The following is a 17,416-nucleotide window of genomic DNA, read 5'->3' as shown; positions in this document are numbered from 1 at the left end:
GATAAAAATTTGTTTTATTTATTTTTTGCATTTCGAAGTAGAAACGCTTCTTCTTCAAGACAAACCACAGATCTTCTTCTTCAGGACTAAGCACAGATATTTCAAAGTAGCAACACTTCTTCAGGACAAACCACAAATATACTGTGGAATGATCCAGCTGAAGGTGGAGGTGGTTCAAACTTTGTGAGACTTTATTAGACAACTAAAATGATATATCGTTCTTCAAAAAAGTCTTTGCATAGCAAACACCTGGCACACCAGTAAGGAGGATCAACGCGTTTCAACTAGGATATATCGTTTTAGTTGTCTAATAAAGTCTCACAAAGTTTGAACCACCTACGCCTTCAGCTGGATCATTTCTCTTCTTATCTCCATTTGCTTTGGGCGCTCACCCCGATCAGTGCTGGGTGTTGGCAGGTCTGGGGATTCCTTCTAAGACCGGTAAGCTGACTACATTCCTTTTTTTTTTTACAAATATACTGTGGTTTGTCCTTGAAGAAGAAGTGTTACTACTTTGAAACACATAGACAAATAAATTACATATTTTACCTCCTGGATATTTGGCCTCATTCATCCTTAATCCCTTAATTCGGCAGTGCAGGATTGAACCATTTAGTCCTACAATCGTCATTTTCTACTTTAAGTCTAAAATTCTGGCAGAATAATTTCTTAGTATATCAGTATAGCAATAAGAGCTCTAACTCACTAATTCAAAGCTCCAAAGACTGGCTACTTCCATGCACCATTAGGGAAATTTTACTGTTATTTTAGTTCAATGTATAAACATTGCAGTAAATGCTTAAGTCACATTAGTGACAGTAATGTCTATAAAAGGATTTAGCCCTTTGTATCTAGTCGGTAGCTATGTTGGGTGCAGAAGAAGTAGTTGGATCCAATCCCTGGTACATATGTTACATACACATTGGGTCAAGTTATATATTCGCTTTAAGTCATAAAAAAGCTCCAATTACTGTAAAGATATATTAAGAAATAAATCAGCACAAAAATGTTTACCCTTTTTAGAGAAAATGTACTATCCAACCTTTTAAATTGATGACCTAGCTTTAGAATAGACAATCATCATTAGATTGGTGTAGGTGGGGGCTACTTTTGTCACTCCAGCCAGTCAGATGTCAACAGCCTCTTTAATGTTTACATCAGATTAAAGCAAATTCTTACTTGTAAATGAAGTATTGGCAGTGCATGGTATTAAATTGATAATTTATCTAAAGTGTAGTCAGTCAGTATTATGCTGGTGTGGGTCAACTCTTGTCATCCCTGCCAATAGGCTATTTGAAGGTAACATAGAAGCCTCTTTAATGCTCATATCAACATGTGTAAATACATGTGTATTTAGAGCACGGTCTAATTGAGGTGAATTTTTAGAGACCAAAATAAATATATAAATGAATACTTTTAAAGAAACTCTGTCAGCACAGTGTGATTGTTCAAAGTAAGTCCAGGCGCTCGGTGCTTCATGACAGGTCCAATCATTTAAACACACCTTCCCACCTGCTTTGTTTCCCTCTATCTCCTCCCTTCTGTCTCTAAGAAACCAGAGCTGTCAATTGAAAAAGAGGGGGACTGAGGATAGAGGGGAAAAAAGCAGATGGGAAGGTGTATTTAAATGATTGGCCCTACCATCAAGCACTGAACAGAGGGACTTGTTTTGAACAGTCATTCTGTGCTCAGAGTGCATTTATGGTGAATTATTTAAGGTTTCCTGAATCACTTACCCTCCTATTAATATGAGTCTACAACAATAGTTAATTTTAAAAAATATGGAGAAAATGTCATATTCAATATAAAATGGTGAATCACTTTAACAAGTCTCTGTTGTACTTTAAAGATCAGAAAATATTCTACAAGCTATATGGGGAAAGATACATTTGCAAAAGTTAATTGAAAACTTTTCTATTGCAAAGTTTTAGCTTGATTGGTGATTAATTATCACTATGCAACAATAGGATTTTACATTGATAGCCTACCCAGAGATTACCTTCACAATAATACCATGACCCATGAAATACTCATGAATGTAAATGTGCCAGGTACTGTAGCTCAGCCCCTCTCACTTTATTAGATTGAGCTAGAGGCTTGATTGAGCTGGAGGCTTTATAAGATGTACGGTAATTATTTTTGATAGGAAAAAGTAGCACTACATGCAGTATCATCCAGTAATGGAACGTCATCTGTGTAAAACCCCATTATGATTTAGTAGGTTTATTGGGCATTGCCAGAGTTTATGGTTGCGAGAAAATCTCAATACAGATATTTTTGTTGTGGTTTGGTGTTGTTTAACTCAACCAATATAGGATTGTTGTTTCCCTTCTTAACCAAAACTGCAACACAATGTGAACAGAACCTTACAATCCGGTAATATGCTTAGAAAAGCACTTAAAAGTTGTTTTTCTTCCGTAGCTTTACAATTTTTTTTATCTGTTCTTTCACGCACGTCTTTACAATTTGCGATATAACTAATTTTAACTTGATATCATGGTCAACTTTCTTATTCTAATGATTCAGGCAATTACTGTTTTGCCCTCTTATTTTTGTATCTTCATATTTTGTTGTTTTGTATTCTTATATTTATATGATATGATACTTAATTATCTATACTGTTATTGTAAGTTTAGGTTGCTATTAAGAAAAATTAGACAAAATAATAATAATCTTTATTTTTATATAGCGCTAACATATTCTGCAGCGCTTTACAGTTTTGCATTATCATCGCTGTCCCTGATGGGGCTCACAATCTAAATTCCCTATCAGTATGTCTTTGGAATGTGGGAGGAAACCGGAGAACCCGGAGGAAACCCACGCAAACTCCTTGTAGATGTTGTCCTTGGTGGGATTTGAACCCAGGACTCCAGCGCTGCAAGGCTTCAGTGCTAACCACTGAGCCACCGTGCTGCCGTGTGAGTTTCCAAGAAAGTAAGTGTATTGATAATATTTGACCCAAATATAATGTTAGCTCTTAGAACATACCTCTCAAATATTTCCTTTTCTGTAAACAAGTCCAGATAACTAAATGGGGAGTCCAGTAAGTAGAGATCAGCATCCTTGTATACGGCTCTGGAAAGTCAGAAATACACTGATACTTAATTCTTAATTTGCATGTTACATTCTTTATGAGCTATTACAAAAAGTATTAAAGTATAAAGGAAAAATGAAAATGGTCACATTTAGGCAGGCGGTGCTGCGGAAATGAAGAGCCATGGGATTCTAGATCATTGTTTATTAATACCAGCGCGTATCTGCATCAGACCGGCGCCTTTTTCAAAGTATGAATACCAAGTGACAAACAGGCCAATGACGAAACAAAATCTTGTATCAATTGGCCATCAAAGTGGGCAAAGTTATGGTCACATGCAGCTGACCCTACCCTGTGAGTGAATGGCAAAAGTCTGATTTATTTCTGTATACTGTGACTATTGGCAATTACAATGCAACTTCTCTGCATCCTTTTGTTACTGAGGCACTGAAACCTTGTCATGTTTGTGCTACTCTGCAACAAGCTGTAATTTCACTTGAGTCCCTGGGCACCAATGTAAAATATGTAACAGGCCACAGAGGTAAAATGCATTATTTACAATAATGGTGTCTTTGCGGCAGAGAGGCCTCCTGGACTCCTTACATACTAATGGAGTGTATGCCATATAGCTGTCCCTTTGCAAGTAACTGCAAAACTGTGATTATCGAGACCAGTCCTAGTAAAGCCTAATGTCTTAGCTTCAGACGTAGACAAAAAAGTGCAATTTTGGCACAACATAAAGTTGCACTTAACAATGGAGTCCCCTCATAAGCATGCTATGACCACTACTACATATGCAGAACTAAGCAAACCTCGGACAGCCCTGTTATTAGACCAGAAAAATGACCAAGCTGGAAAAATTACCAAGCTGGGGACAACCTTCAGTGTCTCTATTAGGAATTTGGTGATTAGAACAGGAACTTTGTAGCCCTACTTGAGGAATTTATGAGAATTTATATAACTTTAATAAGGGCAAATGCAACTCTCTTTCGGAATCAGACCACTCCTTGCAAATTAGGGAATACCTTACAAAACATATTTCTTTCTCTATCTCCAGGGAAAAGATTGACTCTAATTTTACAGCTTTGTAGTTGCTCTTGACTATCCGAGATCGTAGACAGATTTTCCACCACTCAGTCAACTCCTTCTTAAATTTTGTGTAAAAAAAAACAAAAAACATAGATACTCACTTCTCACATTGGTGCCATTACAACAATGTCGTAATGAGAGCGAAGGAAGACCTGATGCCGATATAGCTGAAACAGCACCGATGCGGGAAGTGAGGACCTATATTACGTTGTTCAAGGAATCTAATGAATTAGGTCCTGGCTAAGTACCCAAACCAACTCAGGACTGTAAGCGACCAAAGTGCCACTGTGAGACGGTACGGACCTTAGCCTCCAATCCTTCCCCTCAAATCTAATCTATCAATGAAACTGCACAAAGGCTTGTGGTCTAGCTCAGGCCTGTTGTGGGTCTTAGGGTACCGTCTCACAGTGGCACTTTGGTCGTTACGACGGCACGATCCGTGACGCTCCAGCATCGCTCCATTATTGCTCCAGCGTCGTAGACAGCGGTCACACTTCGCAATGCACGACGCTGGAGCGATAATTTCATGACGTGTTTGCAATGTAGAAGCTGTTGGTTACTATGCGCACATCGTATACAATATTGTGCACACCTTTGTTACATGATGCGATCATGCCGCCACAGCGGGAAACTTGACGACGAAAGAAAGTTTCAAACGATCTGCTACGACGTACGATTCTCAGCGGGGTCCCTGATCGCAGGAGCGTGTCAGACACAGCGAGATCGTAAGGATATCGCTGGAACGTCACGGATCGTGCCGTCGTAGTGACCAAAGTGCCACTGTGAGACGGTACCCTTAGTCTTGTTTTGAAAGGAGAAATAATATTATGGTTGTAAATATTTTTCACTCTGAAGTTAGGGTTCAGCCTATAAAATAAAAGCTAATCTGCTTCTTTTTTTAAGCTGCCCCATGTGCAAAGTATGTATGGATACAATATATCTTCTATAGAAAATATGTTTTATGGCATATGGAGCCATGAAAAACCAAGGTAGGTGACCTTTTAGATGGCTGCAAGCTAATACTAAAATTGACATATACAGAAGGATTACTTACCAACACCACAGACAGTGACTTTATTATTGCAGTGGATTTTCTGCGTGACATTTATTCAAAGCAAGGTAATAGCTGTTATAAGATATGGTGCTGGAAGCTGAAAATATAATCTTAGCCTTACCTTGCTAGAGAAATTCTTGCCCGCTGACCTCCACTAAGTGTTATTCCTCCTTCCCCTAGAACAGTATTATCTTTTTCTGGAAACTTTGCAATGTCCTATAACGATAAATAAATATGATGACTTTTAACCCCTTAGTGATGGAGCCAATTTTGACATTAATGACCAGACCACATTTTAGAAATCTGACCAGTTTCACTTTATGTGGTAATAACCCTGGAACGCTTCAATGGATCCCAAAATTTTTAGTGCCATATTGTACTTCATGATAGAGGTAAAATTTGTTCTATATGACTTTCGCTTATTTGTGAAAATATCGCAATTTTGGTGAAAACTTTGAAGAAAATCATAATTTTCAAACTTTCAATCTTTATATTCTTAAACGTTAGTCATGCTTTACAAAATAATTAATAAATAACATTTCCCATATGTCTGTTTTACATCTGCATCATTTTTCAAAAGTAATTTTATTTTGCAAGGATGTTAGAGGGGTTAAAATTTTTGCAGTAATTTCTAATTTTTTCAACAGGAAAAACTGTTAGCCAGTGGATAGACAAATATTTAGAATTGAGAGTCCTCAGTGGTTGATACCTTTTCATGGCTAACTGAAAAGATGGTAACAAATTGCAAGCTTTCGAGACTACTCCGGTCCCTTCATCAGGCAAAGACTAAAAGAAATTCTGAAGTCAGTCTATGCCTGATGAAGGAGCTGGAGTAGTCTCGAAAGCTTGCAATTTGTTACCATCTTTTCAGTTAGCCATGAAAAGGTATCAACCACTGAGGACTCTCAATTCTAAATATTTTTCTAATTTTTTCAACAAATTTACAAAACCTGTTTCTATAAAATGTCAATGGACCTTGAGGGGCATATATATTGGGAACTCCAAAAGTGATACTATTTAAAAAAAATGCACCCCTCAAATACTTACTCCGCTAGAAAAATGTACGATACTGTTTGAAACAATGGTCTCAGCTGTGGCAGAGTTTTTAGGAATGAACTCAATGCTACTACAAAGCATAGCTGAACACTTACATATATAAAGGGGATAGCTACTGCTGCTTATATTACAAAGCAATGTACAGTCTGATATAAATTACAGCCTTTGTACAAAATCAAGATAACAAGTGACAGAAAAGACAATAGAAACTAGATGCATTACTTTTTCAGCATGTGAACATTTCAACATGCCTTACAGTATATATTACACAAGAGAAGTCATTGCCAGATGCTGGGCACTCCATGCCTTAAATACTTATTATTTTCACTATTGTTCTAAAGCACATAAAGGTCAACTTGCCCTTCGCTTCTAGGGACTAATAACTGATGTACTTGTCTTTCTGTTAAATAATCAACCTCCAAGGTGGCATCTGATTTAATTTATTGTACTCCCATACCTGAGTAAACATATGAGCACATTCCCAAAGAATAAAAATGACACTCATTAGCACTTCACCCGGATGACTAATATGAACATATGGAGCTAGTAAAATGTTAGCGACAAGAGCTATGCGGAAACAGAAAGTCCCCACTCTCTCTGCATTAGGAATATGTATTAAGAGACAATTCCAGCAAATCTACCTAGTAGGAGCCTAATTGTGTTACAAACTTTTTGCATTACTATTGTTTTTTGAACTTGTAGACACAAAATATACAGTGGGTACGGAAAGTACTCAGACCCCTTTACATTTTTCACTCTTTGTTTCATTGCAGCCATTTGGTAAATTTAAAAAAGTAAATTTTTTCTCATTAATGTACACTCTGCACCCCATCTTGACTGAAATGAACAGAAATGTCACATGGTCATAAGGTCACATGGTCACATGGTCATAAGTATTCAGACCCTTTGCTCAGACACTCACATTTAAGTCACATGCTGTCCATTTCCTTGTGATCCTCCTTGAGATGGTTCTACTCCTTCATTGGAGTCCAGCTGTGTTTAATTAAACTGATAGGACTTGATTTGGAAAGGCACACACCTGTCTATATAAGACCTCACAGCTCACAGTACAGTGCATGTCAGACCAAATGAGAATCATGAGGTCAAAGGAACTGGCCAAGGAGCTCAGAAACAGATCACAAGGCACAGATCTGGCCAAAGTTACAAAAGAATTTCTGCAGTACTCAAGGTTCCTAAGAGCACAGTGGCCTCCATAATCCTTAAATGGAAGAAGTTTGGGACCACCAGAAGTCTTCCTAGACTTGGCCAGGTCAAACTAAGCAATCATGAGAGAAGAGCCTTGGTGAGAGAGGTAAAGAAGGACCCCAAGATCACTGTGGCTGAGCTCCAGAGATGCAGTAGGGAGATGGGAGAAAGTTCCACAAAGTCAACTATCACTGCAGCCCTCCACCAGTCGGGCCTTTATGGAGTGGCCCAATGGAAGCCTCTCCTCAGTGCAAGACATATGAAAGCCTGCATAGAGTTTGCTAAAAAACATATGAAGGACTCCCAGACTATGAAAAATAACATTCTCTGGTCTGATGAGACAAAGACAGACCTTTTTGGTGATAAATCTAAGCGGTATGTGTGGAGAAAACCAGGCACTGCTCACCACCTGCCCAATACAATCCCAACAGTGAAACATGGTGGTGGCAGCATCGTGCTATGGGGGTGTTTTTCAGCGGCAGGGACAGGATGACTGGTTGCCATTGAAGGAAACATGAACGCAGCCAAGTACAGAGATACCCTGGATGAAAACCTCTTCCAGAGTGCCCTGGACCTCAGACTTGGCCGAAGGTTCACCTTCCAACAAGACAATGACTCTAAGCACAAAACTAAAATAACAAAGGCGTGGCTTGAGAACAACTCTGTGACCATTCTTGACTGGTCCAGCCTGAGCCCTGACCTAAACCTAATTGAGCATCTCTGAAGAGACCTGAAAATGGCTGTCCACCAACGTTAACCATCCAACCTGATGGAACTGAAGAGGATCTGCAAGGAAGAATGGCAGAGGATCTCCAAATCCAGGTGTGAAAAACTTGTTGCATCATTCCCAAGAAGACTCATGGCTGTACTAGCTCAAAAGGGTGCTTCTACTCAATACTGAGCAGAGGGTCTGAATACTTATGACCATGTGGTATTTCAATTTTTCTATTTTAATAAATTAGCAAAAATTTCTATATTTCTGTTTTTTTCAGTCAAGATGGGGTGCAGAGTGTACATTAATGAGAACAAAATGAACTTTTTTGAATTTACCAAATGGCTGCAATGAAACAGAGTGAACAATTTAAAGGGGTCTGAATACTTTCCGTACCCACTGTAGATCATGTAATGCAAAGTCCATGAGGTCTGTATATACTAAAGAAAACTTGAGGTGCCATAATGAATGTTTTGCACATTACTATGTTGTTCCTTTTGATACATTGGCATAATGCCATCATAGGCTAGGCCACAAAAAGTTCAAAGAAAATGTAATTACAAAGAAATGGCATTGGCAGCTAATGACAGCGACACTTGCATCATCAAAAGAAGGCTGAGCTGCCAAAAGTGACAAGACAGTGAATACATAATAATTCACTAGAATTTCTATCAATCCCGACACCAATATAATACTCAGAGTTACAAATTTCAAATAAATAAATTGCTTTATGAGCAGATTAGGGAAGTGTAATGAATAGCAGTAAATATTTGCACTCGGCACACAAGTGTCGCACACCAGAACTGCTTTAACTGTCCAACAGTCTATTTCGCAATGCAGATTTATTTAGTAAGATAAGAGTTCACTTTACATGTTGTAAATTGTTTTTATTCTGGTTTTACACAATTTAGACTTGGCTCAAGAAAGTAAATAAAAACATAATGATCAGCTCCTAATGTAACGTAATGGACTTACTCTTAAATCACAAAGGGGTCAAGAAATCTATGATTTGGGATACTGATTGATGAATTGTTCTCAGATGGTGCTCACGGTGGACACCAAAAAGAATTTTGATAACAATAAGGTTCTGTAGTGACATAGATTAGACTCGGTGGGTCTGCTACATCTTAGCATCCCTTCTAATGATAGTAGCCACAACAGAGGACAACAGCACCACTATCAGGGTAGTACCGGCAGCACTGCCATTAAGGGCTAAAAGAAAATGTGCAAAAAAAGGGGCCCACTACCACGCTCCAGTGTGCAGCGGATAGTGTCAGTCAAGAAGCCCACTGTTCATGAAATCAGTTATTATCAAAGGCCACCTCAAACCCAATCTCCAATTACATAAGTCATGAGGCTGGCAATGCAGCTGGCCCACCCACCCTACATATGCAGCTGGCCCACCCACCCTACAGCTCCTCTCTGTCCCCCACCAACATAGCCTTATGTGTGAAGAGGCAGTGTCTTCATAAAACGGAGCAGTATGAGCAATGATTTTTTGGACAACTGTTATTCTCATGTCCTGTCAAGTTCTTTGTCTACCTTCCTTCACTAATTGGCCGCCACCCAACTAACTCTTATTGTTTACCTAAGTAGCATTGTCCACAGTTGCGTCACGTTGGTCAGGAGATTTTGTCTACTTCATTTGACTGAGTTCCAGCAAGGTGTATATCAATTCCTAAGGTACACCTCACTTCCATGCTACAATTTGTATGGTTTCCAAGCTGACTCCAGACTGCACTTACTTCTCTGTCCATTGCTGGTACTAACCACTGCCAGGCTGAAAGATACCAAATTGTATTTACTTCTCAGTTATTTCTGTGTTCAACCATTTTGTAGCTGAAAGATACCAGACAACTGCTTCTCTGCAGGAAGATTGCCAGCTCCTATATTGTTGCTATACTCATGCGTATCACACCTGGTTCTGCTGCATCTGTGTTACATAATCTGCTAACCTGTCTGCTAATTTATCCTGCATCATAATAATAATAATAATAATAATTTTTATTTATATAGCGCCAACATATTCTGCAGCGCTTTACAAATTATAGAGGGGACTTGTACAGACAATAGACATTACAGCATAACAGAAATACAGTTCAAAATAGATACCAAGAGGAATGAGGGCCCTCTCGCAAGCTTACAAACTATGAGGAAAAGGGGAGACACGAGAGGTGGATGGTAACAATTACTATAGTTATTCGGACCGGCCATAGTGTAAGGCTCGGGTGTTCATGTAAAGCTGCATGAACCAGTTAACTGCCTAAGTATGTAGCAGTACAGACACAGAGGGCTATTAACTGCATAAAGTGAATGAGAACATGATGCGAGGAACCTGATTGTTTTTTTTTTCTTTTTTAAATAGGCCACACAGGGATCGTTAGGTTAATGCATTGAGGCGATAGGCCAATCTGAACAAATGAGTTTTTAGGGTACGCTTAAAACTGTGGGGATTGGGGATTAATCGTATTAACCTAGGTAGTGCATTCCAAAGAATCGGCGCAGTGTAAAGTCTTGGAGACGGGAGTGGGAGGTTCTGATTATTGAGTATGCTAACCTGAGGTCATTAGCGGAGCGGAGGGCATGGGTAGGGTGGTAGACTACATACACTTCTGTCCCGCTCCTCACATATCCATGTGTCATCTAGCAAGACCCACTTCTGCTGCCCTGTCGCCTCCATTTATGTTGCTCAGACATACTGCTTAAAAAATGCACCTCACCAGATAAGCACACAGGGAGCCTGTCAGTTGCCTTGTGCCCTCCAATCCACCAGAATTCACATATGTATTATTAAACTCCAGCCCTAACCAGCCCTATATAACACAATTGAGTTACATAAATGCTTTAAAAAACATTAATAACTTCTGCTTTCCCTATGCTACTGATGGCTTTGACTTTCTTTATATGTACGTAGCAGTACATTATACAGACCTCATTCTGGACACATTTTCGTTCAGTGTCTTTTTCTTCTCCTGTATGTTGCATTTGGCATATCTGTATTTTATATGTTTTGATCTTTTTGGTTTGTTAATAAAATGTATTTACTTAGTCTCTACTATTGTTGGATGATCCCTTCCTTTTTTGCAGGTATTTTTTTTTACTTTTGCACATTAGCTACTATTAATTGCAAAAAATGTTTTTGCATTGTCATATTATGACAGCTATAATGCTTTTCCTTTTTTTTTGTTGTTGACAAAGACTGTCCTATCAGCTCACAGGGAATATCCCCCATCTGTTGTGCTTCTTACAGATCTTAGGGAAAACAGATTTTCATTTTAAATCATAACTATATACAGTTGAAACTAGATGTTTACATACACTATATAAAAGACACATAAGCATGTTTTTCTCAATATCTGATATGAAATCAGAATAAACGTTTCCCGATTTAGGTAAATTAGGATTACCATAATTATTAATATTTGCCAAGTGCCAGAATAATGAGAGAGAGAATGTTTTAAGGTATTTCAATTACTTACTGCAAAGTCAAAAGCTTACATACACTAAGATTCCTATGCCTTTAAATAATTTGGGACTGCCCATATGATGATATCATGTGTTTGGAAGCTTTTTTGGCAACATCTGAGTTAATTAGAGACACGCCTGTGGATGTATTTTAATGCACACCTGTACAAACAATTGTACGCGAGTACAAACAAGATGTGAATTTCCAGCCATCATACTGCTCATGAAGAAGAAGGGGTCTGTGTCCCAGAGATGAATGTGCTTTGGATTGTGGCATATCAAAATCTTGTGAAGATGATAGCAGAAGTTGTTAAGATTGTGTCAATATCCACAGTGAAATAAGTACTGTATCAACATGGGCTGAAAGGCCATTTAGTCAGGAAGAAGCCATTACTCCAAAAGAAACATAAAAAAAGCCAGATTTATGTTTGCAAATGCACACATGAACAAAGACCTTAATTTTTGGAGACATGTCCTGTGGTCTGATGAAACTAAAATTGAACTTTTTGTCCATAATGACCATCGTTACAATGAAAATTGCACTCTATCGTGCTAAAGCGTGTCAATGTGAAATATATGAAATATGAATAGCAATACAGCTTCTGAATATTAGGAAAAAAATGAGACGCCTTGCACATAATTTGGCCAAATCATGCCTGCCGATCAGGAGGTAGCTGCTCCTGGTACCCACATATACACACTAGTTTGGATGTGCCAGTCAGTTTTTTTCTTATTTGTATGTTAGCTTACTGACTGAGCACTCCAGCCTTCAACATGTGGTGATTTTAATTACAGCAATTTCCTACCTACCCATAAATGCAGGCTTTTCTGAGAGGTGTCCACATTCACCCAAAAATTCAGTCATCAGCCTAAGAGAGGTATTCATATTGATACGTAGGGACCCAGCAGTTGTTTGAGATCACCTTGACAATGGTTGATGGATAGGCATGATTTGGCCAAATTATGTGCAAAGCGTCTCATTTTTTTCCTAATATTCAGAAGCCATATTGCTATTCATATTTCATATACTTCACATTGCACGACAGAGTTCAACCTTTTTTTTTGTATGTTGTATATGGAGGTAGCTGACCCTCGTATGCACCTATTCACACTTTTGGATGTGCCAGTCAGTTTTTTGTTATTTATAATTATTCCAAATGGACAGTGACCCGAAGCATAGTGCCAAAATGGTAACAAAGTGGCTTAAGGATAATAAAGTCAATGTTTTGTAGTGGCCAACACAAAGCCCTGACCTCAATCATATTGAAAATTTATAAAATTTATTATTTACAAACCTGGATCAGTTACACCAGTTCTGTCAGGAGGAATGGGCCCAAATTCTGACCAACTATTGTGAGAAGCTTGTGGAAGGATATCCCAAACCTTTGACCCAAGTCATTCAGTTTAAGTGCAATGGTACCAAATACTATTAATAAAAATGCCTTAAAACATTCTCTCGCTCTCATTTTTCTGGCATTTGGCAAATATTAAAAATGATGCTAATCCTAATTGACTTAAAACAGAAAAGGTTTATTCTGGTTTCATGTCATATATAGAGAAAAACATTCATATGTGTCTTTTTATATAGTGTATGTAAACTTCTAGGTTCAACTGTACATCAGGTGAAATAAGCATTGAACATGTCACCAATTTTCTTAGTAAAATATATTTCTAAAGGTGCTATTGACATGAAAGTCTCACCAAGTGTCGGTAACACCTTATCCATACCACATAGGCAAAGAAATCAAACCACACATGTCCATAAATCAAATTATGTGTAATAATGAGAAATGACACAAGAAAAAATTATTGAACACAAAGAAAGAAATAGATTATAAAAGCCATGGAAAGTCATGTGTTGTGAATTCTGTGGCAGAGCTCCCTCCTGTGGTCACAAGTGGTACTTCGGCTGGTTCTCTCTGTGAGCTTCCGTTGGTGGAGGAAAGTGGTACTGCGGCTTCTGAGTTTCCTTCCTCAGGTGATGTGGTGAAGTCGTTAGGTGCTGCTCTATTTAACTCCACCTAGTGCTTTTATCCTGGCCTCCAGTCAATGTTCTAGTATTGGACCTGTTTCCTCCTGGATCGTTCCTGTGGCCTGCTGCTCTGCATAGCTAAGTTCCTCTTTGCTATTTGTTTGCTGTTTTTTTCTGTCCAGCTTGTCAATTTGTTTTTTTCTGCTTGCTGGAAGCTCTGGGACGCAGATGGTTTACCTCCGTGCCGTTAGTTCGGTACGGAGGGTCTTTTTGCCCCCTCTGCGTGGTTTTTGTAGGGTTTTGTGTTGACCGCAAAGTTACCTTTCCTATCCTCGCTCTGTTCAGAAAGTTGGGCCTCACTTTGCTAAATCTATTTCATCTCTACGTTTGTCTTTTCATCTTAACTCACAGTCATTATATGTGGGGGCTGCCTTTTCCTTTGGGGTATTTCTCTGAGGCAAGGTAGGCTTATTTTCTATCTTCAGGCTAGCTAGTTTCTCAGGCCATGCCAAGTTGCATAGGGAGCGTTAGGCGCAATCCACGGCTGCCTTTAGTGTGGTTGGAGAGGATTAGGGATTGCGGTCAACAGAGTTCCCACGTCTCAGAGCTCGTTCTTGTTTTTTGGGTTATTGCCAGGTCACTGTATGTGCGCTGACTAGGGTTGAGCGAAACGGGTCGAAATTTTTCAAAAGTCGCCGACTTTTGGCAAGGTCGGGTTTCATGAAACCCGACCCCAGTGTGGGGTCGGCCATGAAGTCGGCGATCTTTTGAATCTAGAATCGGAATTCCGATACCGATTCCCGATATGTTTAAGATATCGGGAATTGGTATCGGAATTCAGATTTAAGTGTAAAATAAAGAATTAAAATAAAAAATATCGCAATACTTACCCTCTGACGCGCCCTGGTACTAACCGGGAACCTTCCTTCCTTAGAATCAGCCTTCCAGGACCCTGCGGTGACGTCGCGGTGACGTCGCGGCTTGTGATTGGCCGCGCGGCCGCCCATGTGACCGCTCGCGCGGCCAATCACAAGCCGCGACGTCACCCGCGACATCACCGAAGTTCCTGGAAGGGCTGATTCTTAGGAAGGAAGGCTGCCGGAAAGAAGCAGGGCGCGTCCGAGGGTGAGTATATACCTAATAGGAATAGGAAAGAAGCAGGGCGCGTCCGAGGGTGAGTATATTCCTATTAGGTATATACTCACCCTCGGACGCGCCCTGCTTCTTTCCGGCAGCCTTCCTTCCTAAGAATCAGCCCTTCCAGGACCTTCGGTGACGTCGCGGCTTGTGATTGGCCGCGCGAGCGGTCACATGGGCGGCCGCGCGGCCAATCACAAGCCGCGACGTCACCGCAAGGTCCTGGAAGGCTGATTCTAAGGAAGGAAGGTTCCCAGTTAGTACCAGGGCGCGTCAGAGGGTAAGTATTGCGATATTTTTTATCTTAATTCTTTATTTTACACTAAAATATGGATCACAGGGCCTGAAGGAGAGTTTCCGCTCCTTCAGACCCTGGGAACCATGGAAACCCAATGCACTGCATTGGGTTTCGGGTTTCGTCCGACCCCGACCCCTACTTTTTTATAGGATCGGCCGATTTCACTCGACCCGACTTTTTCAAAAGTCGGGTTTCGTGAAACCCGACCCGATCCTATAAAAGTAAAGGTCGCTCAACCCTAGCGCTGACCTCTATGTCCATTGTGGTACTGAATTACCTTTCATAACAGTACTGGAGGCCTAAAGTACTAATGATTCCCAATAGAGGGAAAAAAGAAGTTCTGAGACCATTTTTTTTTCTTTGCACTGTGTTTTGCCTTTTTTTCCCCCTAGACATTTGGGTGGTTCAGGACACAGGTGTAGCAATGGACATTAAAGGTCTGTCTTCATGTGTGGATCAGCTCACGGCAAGAGTACAAAGTATTCAAGACTTTGTGGTTCAGAATTCTATGTTAGAACCGAGAATTCCTATTCCTGATTTGTTTTTTGGAGATAGAACTAAATTTCTGAGTTTCAAAAATAATTGTAAACTATTTCTGGCTTTGAAACCTCGCTCCTCTGGTGACCCAGTTCAACAAGTTAGGATCGTTATTTCTTTTTTGCGTGGCGACCCTCAGGACTGGGCATTTTCTCTTGCGTCAGGAGATCCTGCATTAAGTAATATCGATGCATTTTTCCTGGCGCTCGGATTGCTGTACGATGAGCCTAATTCTGTGGATCAGGCAGAGAAGAATTTGCTGGCTCTGTGTCAGGGTCAGGATGAAATAGAGGTATATTGTCAGAAATTTAGAAAGTGGTCCGTACTCACTCAGTGGAATGAAGGTGCGCTCGCAGCTATTTTCAGAAAAGGTCTCTCTGAAGCCCTTAAGGATGTCATGGTGGGATTTCCTATGCCTGCTGGTCTGAATGAGTCTATGTCTTTGGCCATTCAGATCGGTCGACGCTTGCGCGAGCGTAAATCTGTGCACCATTTGGCGGTATTACCTGAGCTTAAACCTGAGCCTATGCAGTGCGATAGGACTTTGACCAGAGCTGAACGGCAAGAACACAGACGTCAGAATGGGCTGTGTTTTTACTGTGGTGATTCCACTCATGCTATCTCCGATTGTTCTAAGCGCACTAAGCGTTTCGTTAGGTCTGCCACCATTGGTACGGTACAGTCGAAATTTCTTTTGTCCGTTACTCTGATCTGCTCTTTGTCATCCTATTCTGTTATGGCATTTGTGGATTCAGGCGCTGCCCTGAATTTGATGGACTTGGAGTTTGCTAGGCGCTGTGGTTTTTTCTTGGAGCCCTTGCAGTATCCTATTCCATTGAGAGGAATTGATGCTACGCCTTTGGCCAAGAATAAGCCTCAGTACTGGACCCAGCTGACCATGTGCATGGCTCCTGCACATCAGGAGGTTATTCGCTTTCTGGTGTTGCATAATCTGCATGATGTGGTCGTGTTGGGGTTGCCATGGCTACAAGTCCATAATCCAGTATTAGATTGGAAATCCATGTCTGTGTCCAGCTGGGGTTGTCAGGGGGTACATGGTGATGTCCCATTTCTGACTATTTCGTCATCCACCCCTTCTGAGGTTCCAGAGTTCTTGTCTGATTACCGGGATTTATTTGATGAGCCCAAGTCCGATACCCTACCTCCGCATAGGGATTGTGATTGTGCTATCGATTTGATTCCTGGTAGTAAATTCCCAAAAGGTCGACTGTTTAATTTATCTGTGCCTGAGCACGCCGCTATGCGGAGTTATGTGAAGGAGTCTTTGGAGAAGGGGCATATTCGCCCGTCATCGTCGCCATTAGGAGCAGGGTTCTTTTTTGTAGCCAAGAAGGATGGTTCACTGAGACCTTGTATAGATTACCGCCTTCTAAATAAGATCACGGTTAAATTTCAGTACCCCTTGCCATTGTTATCTGATTTGTTTGCTCGGATTAAGGGGGCTAGTTGGTTCACCAAGATAGATCTTCGTGGTGCGTATAATCTTGTGCGTATTAAGCGAGGCGATGAGTGGAAAACTGCATTTAATACGCCCGAGGGCCATTTTGAGTATCTAGTAATGCCATTCGGACTTGCCAATGCTCCATCAGTGTTTCAGTCCTTTATGCATGACATCTTCCGAGAGTACCTGGATAAATTCCTGATTGTGTACTTAGATGACATTTTGATCTTCTCGGATGATTGGGAGTCTCATGTGAAGCAGGTCAGAACGGTGTTTCAGGTCCTGCGTGCTAATTCTTTGTTTGTGAAGGGATCAAAGTGTCTCTTTGGTGTTCAGAAGGTTTCATTTTTGGGGTTCATCTTTTCCCCTTCTACTATCGAGATGGACCCTGTTA

General features: G+C 40.3%; 1 protein-coding gene across 1 annotated transcript in view; it reads right to left on the bottom strand.

Annotated features, from left to right (window-relative positions):
• CFTR (CF transmembrane conductance regulator) overlaps positions 1 to 17,416 on the bottom strand; it is a 268,329-nt gene that overhangs the window by 130,589 nt on the left and 120,324 nt on the right. Inside the window, exons 12-13 of the mRNA XM_069764852.1 lie at positions 5,299 to 5,393; positions 2,989 to 3,075 (exon numbers count right to left, since the gene is read on the bottom strand). Of these exons, the coding sequence (XP_069620953.1) occupies positions 2,989 to 3,075; positions 5,299 to 5,393 (182 nt within the window). The remainder of the gene's footprint in view (positions 1 to 2,988; positions 3,076 to 5,298; positions 5,394 to 17,416) is intronic.

This window comes from Ranitomeya imitator, chromosome 4, assembly GCF_032444005.1.
Source record: "Ranitomeya imitator isolate aRanImi1 chromosome 4, aRanImi1.pri, whole genome shotgun sequence".
NCBI classification, from domain to species: domain Eukaryota; kingdom Metazoa; phylum Chordata; class Amphibia; order Anura; family Dendrobatidae; genus Ranitomeya; species Ranitomeya imitator.
Note: the sequence above shows the minus strand (reverse complement) of the source record. Positions and strands in the feature narration are given on the sequence as shown.